This window comes from Mollisia scopiformis, assembly GCF_001500285.1.
Source record: "Mollisia scopiformis unplaced genomic scaffold LY89scaffold_19, whole genome shotgun sequence".
NCBI lineage: Eukaryota > Fungi > Ascomycota > Leotiomycetes > Helotiales > Mollisiaceae > Mollisia > Mollisia scopiformis.
In genome coordinates, this window is record NW_017263599.1 from 262067 (window position 1) to 287120 (window position 25054).

Here is a 25054-nt window from a genome sequence, read left to right on the forward strand (position 1 = left end):
CCAGGAGAATGCTCACGGAAAATCATGGCTCCTAGATCATTATGACGGCTAGGACAAAATTTCTAGGAGGGCTGGGCTCCCAGAAGAATGCTCCTGTGAGTCTACAGCTCCTGTGAGTCTACAGCTCCTATTCTATCTCCTATTCCTTCATTTTTGGAGTTTAGTGTCTCTCCTTTTTGAATATGAAACTAAATATCTCAAAGCCTCTATAGCCTCATGCTTCAATCTTTAAACGTTCGATTATATCTATTTTATTTCCCTTACTATTTTCCCCCAAAGCCCCTTTCTTAATATTCTCATTTCTTGTAAACTTTTGGAAAAAGCCCTTCGTTAACTTTAATTCCTCCTTGGCCTTCTCTACTTCTTCAAAAAAGTTACTCTCCGCTAATTTGTCTTGTTTTTACCGATTTCGAAGTTTAAGCCTTGCTCTCTAATCTTCGCTTGGTAAATCGGTTCTCCCCTCGTTATCCTTTATTGGAAAGCGTCTTCAACGTGGTTATCTTTAGATGGCCGGCAGGGCAGGTGAGAAAATGTGGATGGGGATCTGGAGAAGGTTTGGATTTTATTTGGGATATAACGTATTGGTGGCGGGAACACAGATGAACGAGATGACAGCAATATATCTTATGTATTATACTAGTATATACTATATATTCTCTAGTTCAAGCTCATCCTTCTTGTATCATGGGCGTGTGAAAAATAATCTCTTCTGTCTTTATTACTTGTATAGAAGAGAGGATCCTCAAAATGTTGAAAGTACACTATATAATTCTAATAGTTTGAGGACGTTGACCATCAATTGCAGAAAACCCCGTCTCAAGCATCCAAAAGGATTCGTCAATTTCCACAGATTTCCTCTCTGACATGGTCTTCCGAATCTCCTGCACTTCCTTGTCATTATCAACCTCAAAAGCGCCCACTCGTCGAAATTCCCTATTCCCCGCCGGCTTCAAAATCAAACCCCAGACTGATAGATCTCCATTGATATCAAGACCTTCTAGAATAGAAACAAAGTAAGAAGTGTCGTACAACTCTGAAATTTTTCGGTCCGGGCAGATGCCCCATTCAGCAGTTCCATGGCCTAGTATATCAATTCGGAGCGGGCGCCCGTCATTCGTTTCCCAATTTGCAAGATCCAAGGTGCCTTGCAAGATAGCTAGACAACGAATGTGTATGTATCCTCCAGTCACTTCTCCAAATTAGTCATTTAGGAAAGTGGTTTCTGCTTTAATGACTTCTACGAAAGTCGTATATGATCCATAGCGCACACAATCGGCTATCCTGGCTCTATTGTCTGTGGAAGCCCAGGACCAAGAAGGCGCCCGAGAGGTAACGTCTGGATGGTGATACTCTGGTAATTCAAATAAAAACCACATGAGTTGGGCGGCCATGTTCTTCTCCCACAATCCAGCTAGGTATCTCGGACCGAAGCGTGGAGCAAGAAGCCTTGCAACGCCGGAAACAGCAACTAATTTATCGCGAGCATAAGTTAGACTGCAACCGCTATACTTGAGAACCACTCTGTACCATGCAGTGGCAACATCGAAGTCTGGTTCTCCTTCCATGAGACTGTGGCATAATTGGGTGACCGAATCAAAATCGTGCCCGATTGAGTTGGGGAATAGTTCATGCGCCACGATAGTACGACATTCCCATCATGTCTGAGCACGTCCAAAATATAGCGACCTTGAAGAAAGAAACCTTTCCTGGAAAGTCCATGCTCGGGTGCCCAGTACGCAATGACTTATCGTGTCCTCTGCCAGGGATGCAAGTTCACAGTCCCAGACCCTGGTTTCGTGGGATCCTGACACGATTGGGACTGATACTCTCCATGCAAGCGACTGGGTGTCGTCTCTGTCAAAGAAAAGACTGGTATCACCGTCCGGTGCATCAGCTGCGGCGAGATTGAGAGAAGAGTTGGAGTACACGTGTCCCATGAGAGCGGATTCGGTTTGCCAATCCGTGTCGTCACCCTGGATGATGCAGAGGGAATCGATCCAAAGATACTTGAAGCCCAGTTCTCTTGTGGTATAGATGGCGTCCCTGAAAGTCTTGCTGAGACCAGCTTCCGGGATATTGGTCAAGAAGTCAGAGTAATTCTCCATTCTAAGTGTCGTGAAAATTTTGTTCCCCCAACAATGAGACAGCGTGAGATATTGTATGTCAGAGGACAGGAGCTGCGAAGGTACAATTTTCAGCTCGCTATTCGTGGTACCTACGGAGATCAGTCGTGTAGGAAGGATTGATTCTATGTGGCGCTTTGCATATGTTGGGTGAGATTCTTCGCATGTCTGAAGCCAAGTCCTAACCAATTGCCAAGTTGCTTCACAGTCTGTCGTTGCTTGTATGGTTCCTACCACAGCATCGCTACCCAATGCTGTGAAGCACAGTGAGTAAATGAGATCATATAAGGCTGTGGTGTACTTACGAGCAGGACGCATGTGAACCGATGAGGGATTAAGACCTTGTAAAGCATTCATATCCCATGGCAGCTGTGGATATAATAATTTCAGTCCGTAGAGCTCAGAGTTGGAACGACGAGCTTTTGTGACTATCACAGTGCTTTTGACGTGGGGAGGATTTGCTTCCTGAATCCATCGGAGGAATTCATCTCCAATGGAGGTAAAGAGTATGCGGCAAATCGGACAGGACAATTTTCAAGGTCGAGGATAGGATGATGCGAGATATTCGACCTCCCCCATTTCCAAGTTTCTCGTTCGTACCAGGTGTTGAAGACCGTTTGGCACTCTAGGCAGAGACTACCTGAGTACTTCTCGCTATGAAGCTCTGGCGAGCTGATGTCCTGTGTGACCATGTTGCTGCTGCTCTATCTTGGACTATCTCCAGAGTTAGTAGGTAGGAATAATGAGATGACGACGGAAGATTTCAAAAGAACTCCGAAGTGGATAAGGCCACTGCCAGGACTTTCACAGAAGCCATCCGGTCGGAATAGGCTACCATATCGGCTACGATGCTTGTTCGTGGCGCAGACTAAAGGTTACTTCATTTTAGAGGTGTAAGGCTGCGAAGGGATGGAGAGTTTGAGCGGAATTGGGGGCAGAAGGCGTCGTGTCTGCACCGAAGATATTGATCTAATGACACGTCGAGGTCCCGAGTCGCAAGCGAGTAGTAATAGGGTTTGCGAAGAGGCTTCGCCGAATTACAGTAGTATTGAGCGTCAATCTGGAACACTAGAGCCTCGATATCAGGGCCCTTCTCCTCCTAAGAATCCTCTGTAAGATTGATTGAGCGTTGTGAGCGCATTGTGAGCCCTGTCTCAGCGCTGCCGGTTAGGACCACCAGGACCACAGCTCGAATCATCCTCTCCCTCATCCGCGAACTGCAAAGGACTGGAAAGAATCGAATCATACAGATAGCGCATGTGTTCGGAATTCATAATCGTGAGTATCGATCCCTGGCCAGAGCTCGGAAAAGCCCGAATACGAATATTAATATGAATGAAAGAATTAAGTTTTTGACAAAATTCACAAAATTAATCTTGAAAATCCACAATCTTAGACTCACCCTTTGTATCGACCCTGAAGTATTTCATATATATTGATTTCTTAAATAATGATTCAGTATTATATTGATATTTTCATTCCACAGACTCCGGCTCCCGTTCACGGGGTTTAAGCGCCATTGTGAGTTACTAGGGTTTTAACAGGGTAACCCACAACATAAAGGGAGAGAACAACCCCTCCCTTCAAATCCATATTTTCGACATATCTACTTCACTCCTTTTGCAATGAGCACCACCCAAGATCCGTCGCCAGAAATGGCTGTGGCCTTATTCGAAGTACTCGAAGCTACGTTCCCCGACACGCTTGAAGAGGACACATGGTATCTGGTTGCCGTAGGTTTCTAAGATGCACTTCCAGACTTACTATCTCTGATCTCTCTCAGCTCTCTGCCCTAGTCAACGTAGAGCCTGATCATGTGGGAACTCTGTACACATACCTCATCAAGAAATCTCAATACTCAACCTCCGAGTCCCGCCAGGCTCTCGTGCGCCGCCTACGCGAAGGCCTGGTCAAAAGTATTGTAATCCAAGGAGCACCCAAATGCATTCAGGCTTTGTTTGCCATAGTCAAACTTGAGCGGCCAGAAGACAGGGACTACTCATTTTCCAGGTAACGAAACACCCCGAAAAGTCTCAAACATGCAAGCTGAAAGAGGCCTCTTTCAGAGCAGGGTGGCAAGCAGGACCTGAAAATCGCGCCAGGGGAGAAGAGTGGCTCAAGGCCTTGTACAAACATACTTTGACGACGGGATCTGATAGGTTTATTGCCCACAAAGACTTTGAATTTATCTCCTGGGAGGTCGTATACGGGCTGTTTCTCTCGAACCATGATATACTGGGCCCTGTTGAGACGGAGTTGGTGACATTGACCGGCATCATGATTCAGAATATGCCAGTTGAGACTACCTGGCACCTGCGAGGGATCAGGAGGCTAGGCGTGAAGAAGGATGATGTAGAAATGGTGCACCAATGCGTATGTTTCGTAAATCGACTTTTTGTGTTTGTTCACTGACGGATTAGATCGAGTTGGTGGCTAAATTTGGGAAGATTAGTCTGCACAAGATCCCGAGAGTTGCAGATATTGAGCGCCAGATATGATTTTTAATACGCGCAGACAATACATGTTTTCCAGTTTTCCTCGACTTTTCAGCGAGGCGCTTGCCAAGGTCTGCTATTTCGAAACAAGGATCGCACTCTGGGATTGAACTTCAATGTTACAGTATCATGTCTGCCTCACTTCCCTTGCTCCTCTCAGTGACAATCGCCTTCCCCTCATAGATAAGGTGCATTCTCTATTCTGCTGTTTGCCACGCAGAGGAGCAACACTATCGAGATGCAAGGATCCTTGTGATTCATGAACCTGGTTGCCAACATCAGCCGACTCGTGATGCATATGAACCCCTCAAAACTAGGCATACGAGCGCATGCAATTGATATATCGCGCATCAGCCCGTTGACGAACTCATGGGATAACACGCCTCTTACGCAACAAATACAGGCACCTTCTTTGTGTCAAAGACTGTCAATCATATATTTTTCGGCACATATATTTGCATTGTACAGGCTGTTACCATGGAGAATTTCTTTGTCAAACTGGGTAGAGTTCCCACCGTCCAATTGAGCTGCACGTTCTCTCCAGGATCCAAGCAGCCGGGGCAAGAGCCACTTATTGTCTTTCTTAATGGCATCAACATTCCACAGGTGGCCTGGTTTCCAGTCGCCACGATTCTCAAGAAAGGTCTCTTAGAGTGCCCTCCGATGTTGATGTATGATCGAGTTGGTCAAGGAGCTTCAGTTGGTCGGAATCCAGAAGCGCCCGGGAGGCCCAAAGGCCACGGTCGTGATTGTCTTGACGCCGCCCACGACCTCCGAGAAGTGATCACATTCATCAAGGAAACTTGTATTGGTACCTCCTACATTCATGTCGACAGTCTGCGGATCGTGATCGTCGCGAGTTCTGTAGCATGCGCTATTGCTCGACTTTACGCTGCTGAGTTCCCAGGAACGGTGGTAGCAATGGTTCTTCTGGATTCAACCCTCGCAAATTCAGACACAGTATCACTATTCCCCGATCCCGAATCTCCTGGCTTTTCTGCATCAGATTTACCCGCTGGAGTTAGTCCAGATCTTTGTGCAGACGCAAGAAAGAAGATATTCCCAATATATGGTAGTGAGAGCAGAAACCCTGAGGGAATCTGGCGAGGTACCCTGCCCACTCTTTTGCCACACCCAGACTCTCCGACGCTACCCAGATCGAAGTCAGGAATGCCATTTGTGACGGTCGTCGAACATGATCCTGAGATATTCCCGCTTCAGGTGAAGAAAGTAAGCTACATTTTCAATGATCTAAATATATGAACTAAATCCACACCTAGACAGTTGGTCTTCCTACAATCATGACAAAGACATACTTTGACCCGGCTTGGCACCAGTACCATATCGGCCTTGCACAAATAACCTCGCCGGAGATGAGTAAGGGACCTATTATTGCCGCTGGCTGTGGGCATCTTATCCAAAGAGACAACCCAAAGCTAGTTGCAAGTGAGATTGTAGAGATCCTGGGGAAGCTGGGACAAGACACACAGTCTCGTCTATGATTTGTCCAGATTTGAAGAACTCCAAAGTACCGAGTTCGGGAACGATGGGGGACTTTTATTGACAGGCTCGATTGGCCAGGAGTCTTGGAGCAGCGAAACTTGAGGGTCTTAGATTCTTTAAATGGTCTGTTCTCACATAGTCGTTGTGACCTTTTCTAGCAGTATTCAATTAGGGAAAATATCTTTTGTTTACCAAGCACGTTATTCTTTTGAATCAAGAATTCGGAAGGGATCTTCGGTGCGAAAGTTTTCATTTTAACGCCGAAAGCAAATAAAACTGGAGGCACAGGTAGACTAGCAACATTGTTGACACAGATAGAGGATAATTATCACCAATAGCATGGTGATTCTGAGTAGGGAAGTACAGAACCAACACCACGAGCCTTCCTATAGCTGTCAAATAGCATACCAAGATCATCCAACAATAGAATCGGGAATAGTCGTACGCCCCCATAGACATTCACCTGAAAACTCACACGCGCTCTACATTCCCGACCTCAGAAGACAGACAGTAAGTTCTCTGGACCCGAATATCGGTGGTGTTGCAACTACTCTCGAGGTCGACTTTTGTTGAGCTCGGCGACGGTGTAACCTCGCTTCCCATCTCTCTGGAGTAGGTGACAGTGGCCTTTGTTCCTGTCCCATCTCCTAAAGCAGCAGATTTTGTGAAGTCGTCTAGTCGATGGAACCTATTGTCTGATATTCCGGCGTTGGGAACACAGTAGGAGTTACCGTCTGTCCGAGTCTTTTTGAAAAGCAAAGAGCGAAGTGATTGAATGCTAAAATTCTTGGACTTGAATATTCCTTTGAAGAGAGGACGTAGGGAGGGCAGACAAGCGGCAATGAGGTAAACGCCGGGCTCCGCTGTAGTGTATGTCATAATATCGATCGAGAGCCAAGTAATGTCTTGGAACACATCGATGGTAATGAAGATAACAAGACGCAGTATCGCTGTAATGATTCCGCTATGGGCAGAAAAGTGTCAGCTCAAGACCCTTGCATATGTAAGCAAAGGATCACTTACACACTACCTGTAAGGAGGGTAATTATCACCCCAATCTTTTGACTCCTTGACATCCGAAGAGCCCAAATGGTCGGAAGGGGTAATATGATGATGATGATGTCCGTCGCGATATTCGGAAGACTGTACCATATGTACATCTCTTTTATATCCATGCAATATCCGCCTGGAATTGTTTTGTTCCAGTTGTAGGCAAATGGCCTGCAAAGTACACAGTTCAACAACATTGAGACGATGTAGTTGAGAAGAAGTACTCCAATGACGACGAAGACCGAATAGCGCTGCCATTTCTCGATAAAGATTCGCAGATACAAAGTAAGAATGGTTATCTTGGGCAAGGTGCAAGAGGCGACGTAGGTGAAATCTTCAACCACAGTCAATTTGAGCCAAATGATGATTTCGTTCGTTGGAACTGCGACCACATGATGACCATCTCCAGCATATCTTACAAATACTACGAAAACCATTAAATCTCGATCGTAATTCCAAGATCTACATGGCTAATGGAGTGGTCTACTTACAGAAGGAGACTATAACATGACTGAAGCACAGAGGAAGTGCCAATAGCATAAGGTACACATCCCAGCGATGGGCTGTTCCGCTTTTCCATCGAGAAATGTAGAACAGTCCAACGAATATTGGCTCGAGGACACCGAAAACAATAGCCACATTGGTCAGTCTTTGACTTCGATTCGCAGCCAGGTATTCTGGCGAATATGATTGTGTGTAAGCCATAGGAAGCTAACCACAGAGGACGATGAACGCCAAAATTCGAAACCTTACATAGAGGACTGGCAAATGTGGTCTGTAATCGAAACGTTTTATCAAAGCTTGAGGACAGCGTCTTGTCCTTCGACAGAGTGATTAAAAGTCACCGAACCACACTGAAACACCATCCCCGGACCTGAAGGACTGATGCTTTCCTAGGAGTCCGCCCCTTGTTCTTTGGCCAATGGCAAGGACCAGGACATTGTGTTCCTTCGATCGCGAGGGAGCTATACTTGGTGCTCGATGTTCAGCCTGTTCAGCAGCAAGGCATAGAACAGAAGGTGACACAACTGTTCTTCAAGCTCGGGTCACAGAACGGGTCACAGAGCTCGCAGATATCGCAAGTATGGGAGACCTAGCTAGGTCAAGATGAAGGACCGAGAATATTAGCCGCGCCTATCAAAAGTTGACAAGAGCAGTGGATTGCAATGCGCAGGAGGGGCGTACCGTAGTGTTCATTGTGGAGATGTGTCCCAGGAAACTGGACGGTACGCCACGTCTCATGAAGTTTTCACCTTTTACCAATGGAATCCTTGTGCTTGTTGCTTCGGACCGTTCCGACCATTTCCAGTGTATATGTTGCCCATATCCCTGCCACTTTACTCCACCAACATTACCAGCATCCATGTATATCATCCGCTTGTTCTAGCCATGTTGTTTAGCCGTTTGATGGCAACCAAACACATGTAAATCATGCGTCTGAGCAGAAACGATGCAGCATGTGAGTACCAAAAAGTAGACCACCAATGCACGAAATATGATAAAACTTTCGCGGATGTGAGCACAAGTTGGTTTTATGCGGCGTAGCAACAATTTGGGTTGGTCGGCATGTCTCGGTTAAACATGATAGGTTGCACGGACTCGCCGCTATTGATCGTTCGAAGTCGCAGAGAGCTGGAACCAACGCAGCTCTTTTGTATTGTTGAACAGAAACTTGCTCCAAAGAGAAACGTTCTCCTCAGCTGAGACTTTGCTGAGTTCATCATAATCTTCAGACACCTGTGAGGTAGACACCATAGTCGATTTTTCAAGCAAGTCTAAATCCGACACCCATCAGCAGCTTCTCTTAGGGTCATCTGGACTTCGCTCGATCAAATGTTTGGCCATTTGTTGCTTATTGGCTTTACAGCCATCATCTGCTATGTAAGGAGAAAATATCTACGACATACCTATGGAATCTGCTAATCTTTGTCTTGGAAGATCATCGGCAATGTTGTCTACAACCTCTATTTCAGCCCATTGGCGAAGTTTCCGGGTCCGTTCTGGGCAAAGGTCTCTGCACTGCCAAACTTTTATCATGCTATGACTGGCTACCGCCATATCTGGCTTTGGCAGTGCCATCAAGTCTACGGCAAGTAGCAATCTAGCATAGCAGCGTTATTGGTAAACTGACAGCATATTTCGGACAGGAAGCGTATTTCGATTCCATCCGAACGGTGTCCTCTCTACCTCCCCGAATGCTTATCCTATCATATATGGTGCTAAGGCGAACGTGAAGAAAGGAAAGTTCTACGAGGTCTGGCCCAGGAACGTCCAAAATCTAAATACATTGAGCACCGTGGACAAAGAAGTACACGCACGAAAAAGGAGGATTCTGAATGGCGTGTTCTCGGAAAAAGCAGTCCGTGCTGCCGAGAGTTTCATTATCAGACATGTTGATCGATGGTGTGAGTTGCTCGTTGACAATACCAGTAGTGGTTGGTCAGAGCCGCAGAACATGACTACTCTAGCAGAATCTCTCACTTTTGATATCATGGGAGATCTGAGTTTTGGGAAGTCTTTTGAGATCAAAGAGAAAAAGGAGAACCCCTTCAAGATCATACCACATACAATTTCTGGGTATATGCAATTCATATATCCTGTGAGTCCTTTTCTCACAACGTCCCCTACCCATCATCTATATCAGTGCTGACCAGAGTAAGATTACCCAATCTCCGATGCTGAATTTATGGGTTTGGCTAAAGCCAAGGGGTCTGGACAATATCTTCCAACACCTTACGCCCAAGGAGGTGAGAGATTATTATGACTTCGTTGATGCTAATGTGTTGGAACGCACCAAGGAAGAGGAAGAGGCACAACTGAAAGCACTCGACGAAGAAAACGTACGCAAAGACATGTTTCACTATCTATTCACTGCAAAGAACCCAGAGACCGGTGAAGCAGCTCTGTCCCCAGAAGAACTCAATGGAGAAGCGAATCTGCTCATCATTGCCGGCGCAGATACTACGTCTACTGCTCTGTGTTCGTTTTTCTTTTACATCAGTCGAAGCTCTCTCGCTTATAACAAGGTTGTACGTGAAATGCGAGAAACATTTGATTCAGTCGATGAAATCACTGGAGGCACAAAATTGTCGTCTTGCCAGTATCTTCGTGCTTGTCTCGATGAGGCCATGCGCATGACTCCTGCTGGGCCAAGTGAAATGATTCGGGAGGTGCTGCCAGGGGGTATTGAGGTCGATGGAAAATTTATTCCGGGGGGCGTTATGATTGGCATTGCGCACTGGGCGATCTTGCATAGCGAAGAGGTCTACGGAGATCCTTCTGTCTATCGACCGGAACGCTGGATTGTTGATGAAGCTACAGGTGTGACGGCTGAAGATGTTGCTCTGGCACAGTCAGCTTTCCAGCCCTTCTCAATGGGTTTTGGTAATTGCGTGGGTCAGAAATTAGCAATCTTGGAGCTCTTGATCACTATTGGGAGAACACTGTATCGTATGGATGTACGACCGGCACCAGGAAGTATCCTTGGGCAAGGCGCTCTCGAGCTTGAATGGGGCATGAGGTCCAAAGATCACTTTAAAGTGAAAGATGCATACATCACTATCAAGGATGGACCACTGGTACAGTTCAAGAAGAGGGGATCATGATGAAGTCTGCGCAGTGGAGAGTATTGTGTCTGATACGCTCTCATATGCATTTGGTGCATGTGAGCTACAGTCTTTTCAATAATTGATATCACACACTTCACAGCTTGGATTCTCCTTGATCGTGGCGCAACTCCAAAGTGATATCTTGAGTTCAGACATAGACGCTGGGGCATGCGCCGGGCACAGCTGTCCTCTGCACACTGACCTTATTCAGAGTAAGATCGGTGTTTGTTGCCTATTGATGCAGTTGGGCAGCTGACGAGAGCGTTTCACTCAGCAGTCAAAAGCGGCGACTGCGAAGTGCATGCATGGCACGAAGAGCATCGATAGGAGCAGCCACATGCATGCATATATTGGCTATATCGGTACCGATCCCATGGATGGGTGACCTTTGGACGCACTAAGATCCCCTTTGCGACCAACATTCTAGACAAGAAGGCAGCTCTACCACCCGCTATAGGCCAGGAATGCCCTGCAGAAATGAAGTGATGGCTTCTCAGTCTTTCCTTGCTTCCTTGATCTTCTTTTTAAATTGTTGCAGATGTTAGTTATCTACTTTGACTGCACCTGGATAAATTCCCCCTGCCAGACCTTGGCCGCAACACAACGCGGAGTCGCCAAGAACCAACATGAACATTGAAACCCAATCAGAGTCAATTGAACGTGCGTAAGATTGAGGCGGGTGTAAGTATCGATCATTTGCCGTGATCATATTCTGCATACAACGGCAGACTCACATGAACGTCGGCATTCCCGTGTTATTTCAGTCTTCCAACATTCGCCATTTCATCCTTGCGACTACGACTGCATTCATCTCCGAGAGCTGAAGCATCGTCAGTGGCGAGTGTGCCGTTGTGATGCATGTCACGGTACGGTCCGTCGCGCTCCATCGCCGAGGGTGGCGTTTCGAGATGCAGCATATGCGAATACGAGCTTCAGTCAGCAACTACGTCTTTATTGCCAACATTCTTGCACGGGGACTTAAAGAATCACAGTTGAGTGGATACAGGCTGAGTTATGGCAGGGATGATCATGTACTTGTGTCTGACATCAACGTGAGGGTATCGATTTTTGAGACCTGTGCAACATTGATAACGTTGCAGCAATGTTGTACTAGGCCACCCAAGTGCCGGTCAAGTATTGGCATAAAGGAGATCTCTAAATTTCTCGGCTTGAGCAGCTGCTTAAAACATAGCCTAATTGCCGGTCAAGTGCCGAGCGCATGCTTTCGAAGAACTGTTTGCTTCAGAGTGTGTTGATCACCATAGATTGTCTTTCGTTCTGCTTTGCTATTCTCAACTAAACCACCGTCGCAGTCTTCTTCCAGTCACGGTTACAGATAAAACTGCAATTGCAATTACTTACTGTTGCAGAGCACAAGATGGAGCAAGAAAAGAAGAACGTCGAGGAAGACTTCAACTGCTCCGTCAAAGAAGATGCAGCTGCAACCGAACTCTCAGAGAAGTCCAATGACCTTGCGACTGCACAGGAAATGGCTGAAGATGGCTACATAACTGGGTGGAAGCTTCGTCTCAGCACCCTTGCGTACAGCCCCTTGTATCGTTATGTAGTTGTTGCTAATGATTGAATGCATTCAGGCTCGTTCTGACTCTTTTCATTGCGCAGATGGAGTCGTCCATAGTCAGCACTTCCATCGTAACAATAACAAATGAGTTGAAAGGATTTGATAAGAGCGCCTGGGTGTTCAACTCGTTTCTTTTGGCGTATAGTGGTAGGTAGACTCCCAGTGAAAAACGAAACGGGACCTAACGTTTATGACAGGACTAATGATTATTTGGGCAAAGTTGAGCGATATATTTGGGAGGAAACCTCTATTACTACTTTCGCTCTTCCTCTTCATTGTCTTTTCTGGAGCCTGTGGGGCAAGTCGAACCCTGGTACAATTGTGAGTGTTCATACTCCAAAGAAAGATTGTTCGAGTTCGAGCTAATTGAAAACGCTTCAGAATAATCTTTCGATGTCTCCAAGGAATTGGAGCATCTGGAATATTCTCCCTTGTCGTGCTTATATTCTATGAATTGGTGCCACCAAGAAAGTGGCCGATGTATACAGCCATGAACACTTTGGTCGTTACATGCTCACTCACATTTGCGCCAATATTCGGCGGGTTGATTAACATTCACGGATTATGGAGATGGATTTTTCTGCTGAAGTAAGTTGTCTCAGCTGCCTCTGTTGATTTTGTGGAGATTGATAAGAAACATTAGTATTCCTGCTGGAGTTATTGCTATGGTGATGCTAATTTTGTTCTTACCAAACACAAATTCTCGCCAACCACAGCCATGGATAGATTGGAGACGATGCTTCGCTTTGAAGTCCGTCCAAAGAGTGGACATCTTGGGGACTGTTCTGCTACTCGCTGTCAACACGTTCCTAGTAACAGCATTAGAGCAAGCAGCTTCTGGGACTCCTTTTCGGGCGTCACTGGTACTTTCACTACTGATGCTGACCGTTGTGATACTCGGTGGTTTCCTTATGTGGGAATGGTACATTACCACAAGAAGAACACTCCCTGAACCAGTATTTCCCTGGCGCTTCGTACAAAATCGTGTCGCTGCTGGGATGTTTCTGTATGAGGAGTCTCTATGTACATCGGATTCCCAGCTGACACAATACAGAAACTCGTACTTTGCAGGGACCATCTTCTTGGTATGCACCGTCCAGATTCCACAGCGTTTTGAGACTATAAACAAGGACTCAGCTTTTCGGGCAGGAATACGCTTGATTGCGTTCGTTCTCTTTGTCCCAACCTCTTCAGCTTTCGCGGCCATCCTTCTCGGAAAATCGAAAATACCCCATTGTTGGATCCTTCTCTCTGGATGCATTCTCAATATTGCAGGAACGGTGGGGTTGTCTATGACTTCAACATCCACAACGATAAATTCTTCTCAATATGGATTTCAGATTCTTACAGGCATAGGGGTGGGACTGTTCAATGGCGTGCTGATTCTACTTATTCCATATGTGGTAGAGAAGAGAGATCTTGGTAAGTTGTGCTCCTCATGCAAGTTCTCTGGCTAATGTCGAGTAGGAGTTGGGAGTGCAACAATCTCTCAGTTGAGAGTGCTCGGGGGGGTGTTAGGCCTTGCAATAGTAACTAGTGTGACGAACAACTTCTTGCGTTCAGAGTTATCACGGATCCTGGCTGCTGATCAAGTGGAGCTACTGCTCCAATCTGTCGGTACTATAGATTCATTGCCAGAATCATTGCAGTCAATGACCAGGTCCATTTTCGCTCATGGCTACAATCTGCAGATGAAGATAATGATAGGCTTTGCAGTGGCACAGGTGCCGGTTACGCTATTGATGTGGGCCAAAAAGCCAATCATGGCAACTTGAATAGCTGAAAATTTAAGATCTGAGGTTCGAATTAAGTACAGAATTGTGCCTCAAAAATCCCCCTTCTCATGGCTTTCACGACCGCCGTGATGTCCCCTTTTGCAACCATTCCCGGAATCTCATGCCCCCCAGAATGAACAAAGACTGTCGTAAGTCTCGGATTGCACAACTTACTCAGCGCGACACTTTCTTCCTTCCACTCATCCGAGCTTCCCCAAATAAGGACAGTGGGAATCTGAATGAACTCCTTGGCCAAATTAGGGTCTAAAACCTCGATCTCACCCCTCTCTTCAAATGCCCGGGGATTGTGGACGCGGACGGCCGAGAATAGAAGAAGACACGAGAAAGGTAGTCGAAATTCGGTCGTACCATCTTGTTGAGCTTTCCAAACAACATAAATCGCAGCTAGGTAGGCTCCTTGCGAAAAGCCCAGAACGCCATCGAAATGCCCCTCAGCCTGAATATATGCGTCTAGGCTATGCAACGCGTCAAGGACGCTCGTTGGAGCTTCTGGGTCGAAGTACGAGTAGTACGACTCTCCACTGTTAGAAATGGAGGAGATCCCTGCCAAAAGCGGAAGGTGTGAGTACAGCACCTCTCTCGTGCAGGAATTTTGGGTCGTGAAAGAGAGCTTACCAGGCGCCATAGGCCAAGGAACAGTTCCTTCCACAAACTCGTATGTGTGGTGATCTCCAAGTTCATGTCTAAGTGTGGCTATTTCCCCCGAGTCAATTAAGCTCCAAGGATCTTAATTGCCAATATTGCAAACCAGGGTGAGAATTGGGGTGAGGCACACCTGTCTGCAAGTCAAAGATCTATCAACAGTCAGGGAGTGTAAACGTGGATTTCGGACGAGAAAATCAAGTACCTTGTTGTTGGTTCCTGCACCGTGGAGGCAGAGAAAATGCATTTTAATTGGATTTCAGTGTTTTGTTGGATAGCTGAGCCGTCGGCAGTTCAGAGAAGTGCAGCAGGGAGAAATTCGAAAAGGAGCTACCTAATCGTCAACTCTGGACGTGTTCAGGGGTTTTATAGCCATGGTCTTGGTCACGACCAAGGCAGCTCCAGAATAAATGAATGCAACGTTGACTGAGCTCCGTCGTCTCCAGCACTATTCTGCGATTTTTCTGATCTTATGAACATCTGGGAATTGCTTCCGACTGGCCAATGGGGTTAGTGATCTCACGGGCTGGCATGCGCAGAATGCACGCGCAAGAAAATTAGCCCCGTCGTCCTGGCAAGAGTTTCTACCCCTGCATCGGTGAATAATGTATGGTTGTCAGGGAGGACAGTGATATTCGAACTTGTTTGTGTGTTATCATTGTTCTGGACCTCATTCAAAATTCAAGCATAGTTGTGGGACATTTACGGAAGTGCCTTTTGTCGTAATATTAGATTACCACTGTCATTCCGACCTCATCAATTCTGCGTGATCTGCATGCTGGAAGGGAACCCCAAGGTGATAAAAGACGGTTGCGGCCTCGACCGGGATAGTGTTTGGCTCTCAGAGGTGAACTTATCGTTTCTTTAATCTGGTTGTACTCGGATTGCAGACAGTGCTTCACTCAACTTGACAAGACAATACAAGAAGCTCCCTCATAACACTAGCGAGATCTATCGATTACAATGGCTGAAGGTTATCCCCAAGATTCCGCGGGTCCTGTCCTAGGCGCCAACAACAAGACTTCGTTCAACATGTATCAAGATCAAGTTCCAATACACAATGTGATTCTCGAACAAGATATCATCGAGCCTCTTGCTATTGTGGGAATATCGATGAGATTTCCAGGAGAAGCCGTATCCGAGAGTTCTTTCTGGGAGATGATGTTACAGAAACGTTGTGCAATGATAGACTATCCCCCTGACCGTATGAATATCGATGCTTTCTACGACTCCGACAATAGCAAAATGAACAAGGTAATCTGAGAAATAATACCATATTTGAGGAAATCATTCGGCTAAGTCTAAAGTAGATGAGTACGCGCGGAGCGCACTTCATCAAAGAAGATATTCGATCGTTCGATGCACCATTCTTTACAATCCCACCTCACGAAGCAGCTATGTTGGATCCACAGCAGCGATGCCTTCTCGAAACTACATATCGTGCATTGGAAAATGGCAAGTTGACCTAGGCAGAGTTGTGTGGTGCTATTCCGAGCTGTGCTAATTCAGAGAAGCCGGCATACCTCTCGAGAGAATCCGGGGCTCGAATACCTCAGTCCATGTCGGGTGCTTCATCACGGACTACTGTACGATGGTCTGGAGAGACGTGCAGTCTATTCCAAAGCACAGTGCAACTGGATCTGCGGGATCTATCCTCGCCAATCGTCTGAGCTGGTTTTTTGACCTGCGAGGAAGTAGCATGACGGTTGATACTGCATGTTCCAGTGGACTAGTTGCCATGGATTTGTCATGTAATGGTCTCTGGACAGGGCAAGCCGACATAGTGAGCTCTTCTTTTGGACGTTTTTTCGCAAATGTGCTAAGTCTTTTAGGGTATTGTAGCTGGTTCGAACCTCATCTTCTCTCCGGAGCTCAATATAGCGCTATCTAATATGAATTTCCTTTCACCAGACAGCCAATGTTATAGCTTCGACCATCGTGCCAATGGGTATGCTAGGGGCGAAGGAGTGGCAGTGCTTATTCTCAAGCGACTGTCAACTGCTCTCCGAGATGGTGACACCATTCGTGCATTAATCAGATCTAGTGGGGTCAATCAAGATGGGCACACAGCAGGCGGTGTTACTCAACCAAGGAAGGCTTCTCAAGTGCAGTTGATTCATGAAACTTATCTCAAGGCAGGGCTTGATATGGGAGTGACGAGATTTGTGGAGGCACATGGTAAGATTAGGGTAGCGGACTTGATGTGAAGTTTTCTGACTAAGATGGGTCTAGGTACCGGAACACAACTTGGTGACCCAATTGAGGCACGGGCGATTGGTGAATGCTTTCAAGCCCAGAGGACAGGAGATGAGCCGTTATACGTGTAAGTTAGCGTTGATCTGTTCACACCAGTTCATAATTGAGTAAACTTCTTAATGGGACTGACTCGCTTCAGTGGCGCTGTGAAAGCTAATGTCGGACATCTGGAAGGTGCCAGTGGTCTAGCAGCGATAATCAAGACAGTTCAGATTTTGGAAAAGGGTGTGATCCCTCCAAATACAAATTTCGACTTGTTGAATCCTCAAATTGATGCCGATTTCCTCAAGCTGAAGGTAGTACTTACTTCAACGTGACATATTTCTATACTCACTCGTTTCAGTTCCCATTGGAGCCAATTTCCTGGCCTTGTCAGGGTGTCCGAAGAGCTTCCGTAAACTCTTTTGGGTTTGGGGGCACAAATGCTCATGCCGTCCTTGATGATGCGCATCATTATCTTCAATCAAGAAACATCAGTGGCAACCACCGTACTACTGTTTCTTCGCTTGAAATTAAACACGCTCACTTGAATGGGAGGTCTTCGCCAGGTATACTAGACACGAGTCACAACATCGATGCGAAGACGAACGCAAAATTGCTCACATGGTCCGCTGCAGATGAATCAGGAGTATACCGCATTGCAAATGAGCTTGGCGAACACTTCGCCCACCTCATGGAAACGGGGCAAGAAGCCACCTTTTTGGACGACCTAGCGTTCACATTGAACTTACGACGCAGTTCACTACCATGGAAATCCTATCTTGTCGCCGATTCTGTCTCAACGCTGCAAGATATACAAGGGCAAATGTCGAAGCCCATGCAATTACCTGCGACTCGACGCAATCTAGGTTTCGTCTTTACCGGTCAGGGAGCTCAGTGGTATGCAATGGGGCGAGAACTCCGGATATACCCCGTCTTCGAGAAATCTCTGTCACATGCACAAATTTGCTTAGCAACCATTGGATGTGACTGGGTGCTTACAGGTGCATTAATTTTCTCGTCTTTCGTCTAATTTAGCTAACTTGCGATGTTATCCAGAAGAGCTTGCTGCCGATCAAAACAGCACAAGAATCAATGAGCCAGAGTTTAGCCAACCATTAACCACAGCAATTCAGATTGCTCTGGTTGACTTACTCCGAGACATTGGTGTTATTCCCTCAGTTGTAGTTGGTCACTCTTCTGGAGAGATTGCAGCAGCGTGAGTACCCTCAAGCATCGATTTGGGCCCACATGACTAACATACGGGAAGATACTGCGTAGGAGCAGTAAGCACAATGACTGCAATGCGTCTATCTTATCACAGGGGTTATTTAGCTTCAGAGCTGCAAAAGAGATCCACAAATTGCAAGCACCAAATGGTCTCAGTTGGACTATCTCAAGAACAAGTTCGCGACCAACTCACAAAAGTGGGTCACCGTCCTAGGTTTGATGCCCAGTCTATGACTGTGAGCTGTATTAATAGCCCAAATAACGTGACTATCTCAGGGCCAGAAGATCAAGTGGACTGGTTGATATCCGACCTACAGGAGCAGCAAATCTTTGCACGGAAACTAATAGTTGGCCTGGGATACCACTCTCCACAAGTATCCCAGATAGCATCGGAGTATCTCGACCGACTCAAGACGTTAGAGAAAGACGAAGTCAAGCTATCAAAAGAGATTGTAATGGTATCGTCCGTATCAGGTGAGATTGTATCTACTGATACACTCTGTACCGCAGAGTATTGGGTCCAAAATATGGTGTTACCCGTCAACTTTCTCGGAGCAATGCAGAAATGCTGTTCCGTTGCAGAAGGTAGCATTCTGGCCAAAAAGCTTGACAGAAGGCATAAAAAAGACATTGTTACACACTCATGGCTCGAGATTGGCCCGCATGCGGCTCTCCAAGGTCCTATACGGGATATATTGTCCTCCTTGAACAGAAGTGCCGAGGTCAGCTACGTTTCCAGCTTAATACGAAAGAAATCCGCAAATGAGACCTTTCTAAACGCCACCGGGAGCTTGATATGTCAAGGCTTTTCCGTTGACATGATCCGGCTGAATGGACATGGCCGCAGCTCCTCTCGTCAACCTGCGGTATTGACAGATCTACCACAATATCCTTTCAACCACTCAGTATTATATTGGGGTGAGTCCGCCGTGAACAAAGGATTTCGGTTTCGACAACATCCTCACCATGCCCTCCTTGGCAGTCAAGTTGCCGATTGGAATCCTCAAGAGCCAAAATGGAGGCTCATGATTCGACAAGCAGAGCTGCCATGGATATCAGACCACAAGGTGAATGGCTCCATCTTGTATCCCGCTGCAGGCATGCTTGCCATGGCCCTCGAAGCGACAAAGCAAGTGACAGAGAGGCTTGATCAAGAAGTAGTCGGCTACAAGATTCAGGAAGTAGAGTTTCACAGAGCTCTCATATTTCACAGTGCCGACGAAGCAGCCGAAACGCAAATCAGTCTGGTTCCAACAACGAATTCTGGCAGCGGGAAAGACATGCGATACGACTTCCGAATCTATCAGCGACGAAATGATGAGGAGTGGGACGAGATTTGCCGTGGATCTACACACGCAGATTATGGCGACGTTCCATCTGAAGTATACAATGACAAGGAAGCAGTCAACATGTTGAGCAGTATACACGGACACCATGCGGCAGCTGCCAGGTCTTGTACCTACACAATGCAGCGTGCAGAAATGTACGAGCAACTGCGTCATATCGGGCTTGACTACGGATCGTCTTTTCAGCTGCTGGATCAGATACACTTCAACACAGAGGGCGAAGCTACCGCAACCATTGATGCCGTCCCGCAGGACTCTCCAAGTGCTAATGAATCATTGTCTTCTACTCAACATCATATTATACATCCAACGATACTGGATAATTTCTTCCAACTTGTTATCGTAGCATTGAGTAGAGGAAGCTTCGCTTCAAAACAAACCATGGTGCCCACCAGAATTGAGACGTTGTGGATATCGAGTGCCGGAGTATCATCTCTAGGAGATGTCCGCGCTCATGTCAAGGCCCAGTATCACGGTCGACGTACTGCACAGTCGGATATCACTGTCCTTGGCAGAACAGATGGATTGCTTAAAGCTAAAATTGATGGCCTTGAAGTCACCACTCTTCCCAATGCGCAAGCAGACCTTGATATACAGGGAGAGTCAGATCACCTATGTTTTCAGATGGAGTGGAAAGTAGATCTCGACACAATGAGTTGTGAAGAGATCCTACGATACTGCGAGCGAGCTTATGAAGCGGAAATCGAGCCGATTGAGTGGTTTCGGGACAGTGATTGTCTCTCGCTGGCATTTATTGCAACAGGGTTGAAAGAACTAAGAACAAGAGATATACAACCTATTCCATCTTTAGAGAGGTATGCCTCGTGCATCCAGAAGCACCTCGATGGTCATCTGGCCAAAATGCCGCAGGAAGAACGCATTCAACGCTTAGAGCAGCTCGAGAGTAGGAGCCACTTAGATTCTCTTTGTAATCGCATGATGGCAAGCCGTCAAGCGAAAGCATTCATCAAAGTGGGACGAAATCTTCCCGATGTGCTCTCCGGCGTGGTGGACCCATTGCATTTGCTGTTTGAAGATGAAGGTCTCATGGAAGGCTTCTACGAAGAGATGAACGAAACCCCTCAGTGCTTTGACGTCTTTAACCAGTACCTGGACGCATTGGCTCACAAGGACGCGGGAATGAATATTCTCGAAATTGGTGCTGGCACTGGATCGACGACTAAAGTACTGCTGAAGTTATTGGCACCAGTTCCAACATCACCTCGCTACGGACAGTACGACTTCACAGACGTCTCTCCATCATTTTTTGATAAAGCGAAGAGCAAGTTTGGCCACTTCAGTAGGATGGAATTTCGTGTCCTTGATATCGAAAAGGACCCGTTGATGCAAGGATACAAAGAGGGGACATATGATCTCGTTCTAGCTGCTAATGTTCTGCATGCAACCCAAGAATTGCAGGAAACACTGGCAAATGTCCGCAAACTTTTAAGACCCGGCGGCAGGCTTGTCCTCAGTGAAGTCACTAATACTGAGGCTCCGCGGTACTCATTTGCATTTGGAATTCTGCCTGGATGGTGGATAGCCACGGAAAGTTACAGACAAAACGGTCCTTGTATAACGGAACAAAAGTGGCACCAGGTGTTAATCGACAATGGTTTCAGTGGTACTGACATCGTTTTTCGAGATTACAAGAGTGAAGAATGCCACGGGTGGAGTATCATGGTGTCCACAGCCCTTCCAGCAGGCTCGGACCAGCTGCCACCTATGCTTCAGCCGATCATCCTTCTGAACAACGCGGCCTCTTTCCAGCAGCAGCTTTCCCAGGAAATAAAGAAAGAACTCAGACAACAAGAAATATTGGGAACCGAGATTATGACTGTCGAGGAAGCAGCTCTGATGGATGACATACAAGCCCAGCATTATGTTCTGATCAATGAAGTCGGCTCCTCCCTGCTGCGAAATCTTGATAGCCTAGGATATCTTGCCATCCGAACCCTTGTTTCGTCCGCTGCTAGCCTACTGTGGGTTTCAGATGGAGGCGGCCAGTCTCCAATAGGTCCCGACTATGGAATTGTGCAGGGTTTAAGTCGAGTCTGTCGCCAGGAGAACTTCAAGGTCCAATTTGTGACGCTAGCCCTCGATACTCAACAGTCCTCCGCTACTGTCAACCAGTATGCCGAAATAGTAGCGAAGGTTTTCCGCATCTCAAGTTCGCGTCTTGGGGAGGGGAGCTATGAGCCTGAATATCTGCAAAAGGAGGGGCTGCTCTATATCAACCGCCTGATTGAGTATGACAGCCTCAATGACCACATTTCCACGATGACCACGCTATCACAGCGAACAAAGCGATTTGGGGAAGGGCCACCTCTGAAACTGAATTTCAAGACGCCCAGTTTCAGCGACTCGTTACAGTTCATCGAGGACAGTAACATGGAGAAGCCGCTTGCGCACGATGAAGTGGAAGTAGAAGTCCGCGCTATTGGCGTTAACTTCAAAGATGTTCTCACCATCTTGCAACGCATCAACTCGGAAAACATTGGATGTGAATGTTCGGGCGTGGTAAAGCGAGTCGGGCAGCACGTTTTGGAATTCCAGAAGGGCGATCGCGTTGCTCTTTGCGGCGCCGACATCTTTCGGTCGTATGCGAGAGCTCACGTTGATTGCATCACAAAAGTTCCCCACAACATGCCCTTCACAGAGGCCGCAGCTCTGCCTGTAGCATTCTGTACAGCCTACCACAGTCTTTGCGACGTAGCGCGGTTACAGAAAGGGGAAACTATCCTCATCCATGCTGCGTCTGGCGGGACTGGACAAGCGGCTGTACAGATTGCTATCTACATCGGAGCTGAGATCTTCGCTACGGTAGGATCTAGAAGTAAAAAACAGTTGCTGATGGATGTCTATAAGATCCCCGAAGACCATATCTTGTATAGCCGAGACACAGCCTTCGCAGGACATGTCCGGAGAATGACAAATGGCCGCGGTGTCGATGTTGTGCTGAATTCGTTATCAGGACAAAGTCTGGTGGCATCGTGGGAGTGCATCGCACCATGTGGTCGGTTCGTCGAAATCGGGAAGAGGGATATCCATTCGCGAGGCAGTCTTCCAATGCATCCATTCAATAACAACACATCTTTCTACGGAGTAGATCTTGCAGAGCTTGCTCTCATACGGCCGGGTGTGATCAAAGCACTACTCGGGAAAGTTATGTCATTGGCAGCCGCGGGGCTTGTGACCCCTTCGTTCCCGGTCCAAGTTTTTCCTCTCTCCGAGACTGAGCAAGCTTTTCGTCTTCTTCAAAGTGGTAAAAGCTCTGGCAAGATTGTGATTGAATTCTCTAGTGATTCAGAAGTGCCAGTAAGTCATTGTTGTCTAATGGACTCCCATCACGAACCCTGCTGATTGGTCAAATAGACCTGTTTAAAGACTAAACCTGCATGTCGGTTGCTACAGAATGCAACCTACGTGGTGTCGGGTGGTCTTGGTGGACTGGGCCTCAGCATCGCGCGCTGGCTGGTGGACCGAGGCGCCAAGAATCTTCTTTTGCTGTCTCGTTCAGGCCCCGAAGGAAATGAGAAAGCACAGGCCGTTTTGGCCCAACTCGGTGCAGAGGGAGTCCGGATCCAAGCTCCAAAGTGTGATGTAGCTGAGGCGCATTCCCTTGAGGAGGTGTTGCTGGCTTGTGAAAAGATCATGCCCCCTATCAAAGGATGCTTTCAGGCCGCGATGGTCCTCAGGGTACGTGCTCCACTCCATAAGCAATCTCAACATGTTTACTTACATGTTCCTAGGACTCTACCTTCGAAAGTATGTCATATCAAGACTGGAAAGAGAGCCTGAACCCTAAAGTTCTCGGTTCTTGGAATCTTCATGCCATGCTTCCTGACGATATGGACTTTTTCGTACTTCTTTCCTCGGCCACCGGTATTTTCGGGAATGCTGGCCAGAGCAACTACGCGGCTGGTAACACTTACCAGGACTCACTGGCCCAATATCGTAATTCTTTGCAATTGCCAGCCACAGCACTAGACCTTGGCGTTATTCTTTCTGAGGGCATTGTCGCAGATAGTCCACATCTCATGGACTATGCTATGCGTGTCGGACTTATGGTACCCATTACTGTTGAACAACTCTTCGCTGTACTTGATTACTACTGTGATCCGAAGCAGCGTACTTTTACTGCTGCCCAGAGCCAACCGATTGTTGGAATAGACATTCCTTCCAGGATTTGTGCGAAAGGGAAAGAAATCCCATACTATCTACGCCAACCCCTTTTCCGGAACATGTATCAGATTGCTTCTACGTGGAAGTCTTCAATCAATAACTCCACGCAAACAGTGCAGTATCAAAGTTTGTTTGAAAGTACAGAGAGTTTGCAAGAAGCAGGTCTCTTGGTCTCCGAAGGATTAAGAAAAAAGATGTCCAAGGTGTTAGGTATTCCAGAAGAAAATATTGAGCTGACTAGCAAGATGGAATCTTACGGAGTGGACTCTTTAGCCGGAGTTGAACTACGCAACTGGCTGGCGCGAGAGATAAGTGCTGATGTAACAATCTTTGAGATCATGGGACCTGCGACACTACTAGGAATAGGGAAAGCAATTGCAGCAAAGAGCTCGTTTCGACAATCAAGATGGAGTTCTGAATAATGCAGGTCACGTGTAGCAGAGTTTTAGGATAAGACTTCAATCAAGACGAATAGCTTGAAACAAGAGTGTCCAAAGATAGAGAAACTTCGACAGTAGACAACTTTCCAGTCACTATTTCAAATTTCTCCACTGGTGATGGAACTGAAATTTTGTGTTCGTGATTGCTTTGGTGAAGTGTAAAAATGCATCCTTTGCTAAACATGTGACAGCCAGGCTGCATTTAACAATAGCGCGCTAGAACTGCATATGATTGGATGGTGAAATTAATACATCTGGAAAACTTGCCTTTTTGTTTTCTTGCCAATTGAAACCCATCTTTAAGGACTGCGCAGGACTCTTGAATCGCACGCCGTGTGTTAAGACAATGTTCAGGTCTACCTTGATATCTATTGACTTTCACAAGAGTGGTTCCTTGCTTTTAGTCTACCTAGAGGCAAGCAAGGGCGAAGACGCAATCCCATTAAGGGAAATCAATCCTATCCTTTTCCCATCCTCTCATCATGAACTTCATCCCAAACCTTGGGCCCTCCAAAATCGCTGCTGAAAAAGCCACATTTGGGTGCGATTTTCTCTGTCTTGTTAAACCACTGAAAGGATGCATGGCCACATAAACAGTAGCTCTATACGCAAACATCAATCCTACTCTCCATGACAAGTCCACCTGATAATTGTCCTTACCTATCAAATTTACTTGCGAGCTTGTTTCGCCGATTGGAACATCCTAAGCTGAATGCTGGAAACTTTCCATGACACAGCCGTTGGCATGGCCAGGAGGCGAGCATGCCACAGGACGAGTCGAACACTTCGAAGTTAGTTGAGGAAATTCCTCTTTCCACG

At 46.7% G+C, this 25054-nt stretch overlaps 8 protein-coding genes across 8 annotated transcripts; 5 read left to right on the forward strand and 3 right to left on the reverse strand.

Moving 5' to 3' along the window:
• Positions 1–1433: 1433 nt before the first annotated feature.
• On the reverse strand, positions 1434–2441 carry LY89DRAFT_753795 (HET-domain-containing protein; the record flags this gene model as incomplete). The annotated part of the gene is made up of 1 exon (XM_018221290.1): positions 1434–2441. One exon carries the CDS (start codon positions 2439–2441, stop codon positions 1656–1658), a length of 786 nt encoding a protein of 261 aa, XP_018067594.1. The 3' UTR covers positions 1434–1655.
• Positions 2442–3748: 1307 nt separating this feature from the next.
• LY89DRAFT_651349 (uncharacterized protein) lies at positions 3749–4633 on the forward strand (the record flags this gene model as incomplete). The annotated part of the gene is made up of 4 exons (XM_018212151.1): positions 3749–3856; positions 3907–4133; positions 4190–4496; positions 4544–4633. The coding sequence occupies 4 exons, from the start codon at positions 3749–3751 to the stop codon at positions 4619–4621; spliced, it is 720 nt and encodes a 239-aa protein (XP_018067595.1). The 3' UTR covers positions 4622–4633.
• A 347-nt stretch (positions 4634–4980) lies between these two features.
• On the forward strand, positions 4981–6120 carry LY89DRAFT_753800 (uncharacterized protein; the record flags this gene model as incomplete). Its single annotated transcript, XM_018221291.1, has 2 exons — positions 4981–5848; positions 5899–6120. Exons 1-2 carry the CDS (start codon positions 5096–5098, stop codon positions 6118–6120), a joined length of 975 nt encoding a protein of 324 aa, XP_018067596.1. The 5' UTR covers positions 4981–5095.
• A 329-nt stretch (positions 6121–6449) lies between these two features.
• Positions 6450–7876, reverse strand: LY89DRAFT_672467 (uncharacterized protein; the record flags this gene model as incomplete). The annotated part of the gene is made up of 4 exons (XM_018213288.1): positions 6450–6507; positions 6597–7085; positions 7145–7595; positions 7663–7876. 4 exons carry the CDS (start codon positions 7874–7876, stop codon positions 6450–6452), a joined length of 1212 nt encoding a protein of 403 aa, XP_018067597.1.
• A 1128-nt stretch (positions 7877–9004) lies between these two features.
• Positions 9005–10776, forward strand: LY89DRAFT_753803 (benzoate 4-monooxygenase cytochrome P450; the record flags this gene model as incomplete). The annotated part of the gene is made up of 4 exons (XM_018221292.1): positions 9005–9052; positions 9110–9264; positions 9323–9770; positions 9832–10776. The coding sequence occupies 4 exons, from the start codon at positions 9005–9007 to the stop codon at positions 10774–10776; spliced, it is 1596 nt and encodes a 531-aa protein (XP_018067598.1).
• Positions 10777–12375: 1599 nt separating this feature from the next.
• On the forward strand, positions 12376–14136 carry LY89DRAFT_651352 (MFS multidrug transporter-like protein; the record flags this gene model as incomplete). The annotated part of the gene is made up of 6 exons (XM_018212152.1): positions 12376–12508; positions 12559–12682; positions 12743–12949; positions 13005–13367; positions 13416–13783; positions 13829–14136. The coding sequence occupies exons 1-6, from the start codon at positions 12403–12405 to the stop codon at positions 14134–14136; spliced, it is 1476 nt and encodes a 491-aa protein (XP_018067599.1). The 5' UTR covers positions 12376–12402.
• Positions 14137–14167: 31 nt separating this feature from the next.
• On the reverse strand, positions 14168–15046 carry LY89DRAFT_753811 (uncharacterized protein; the record flags this gene model as incomplete). Its single annotated transcript, XM_018221294.1, has 4 exons — positions 14168–14700; positions 14773–14850; positions 14933–14951; positions 15005–15046. 4 exons carry the CDS (start codon positions 15044–15046, stop codon positions 14168–14170), a joined length of 672 nt encoding a protein of 223 aa, XP_018067600.1.
• Positions 15047–15762: 716 nt separating this feature from the next.
• Positions 15763–24217, forward strand: LY89DRAFT_721298 (reducing type I polyketide synthase; the record flags this gene model as incomplete). Its single annotated transcript, XM_018218628.1, has 12 exons — positions 15763–16053; positions 16110–16239; positions 16314–16582; positions 16632–16977; positions 17032–17122; positions 17195–17351; positions 17399–18038; positions 18094–18253; positions 18359–18738; positions 18775–22928; positions 22986–23309; positions 23363–24217. 12 exons carry the CDS (start codon positions 15763–15765, stop codon positions 24215–24217), a joined length of 7797 nt encoding a protein of 2598 aa, XP_018067601.1.
• Between the last annotated feature and the right edge of the window lie 837 nt (positions 24218–25054).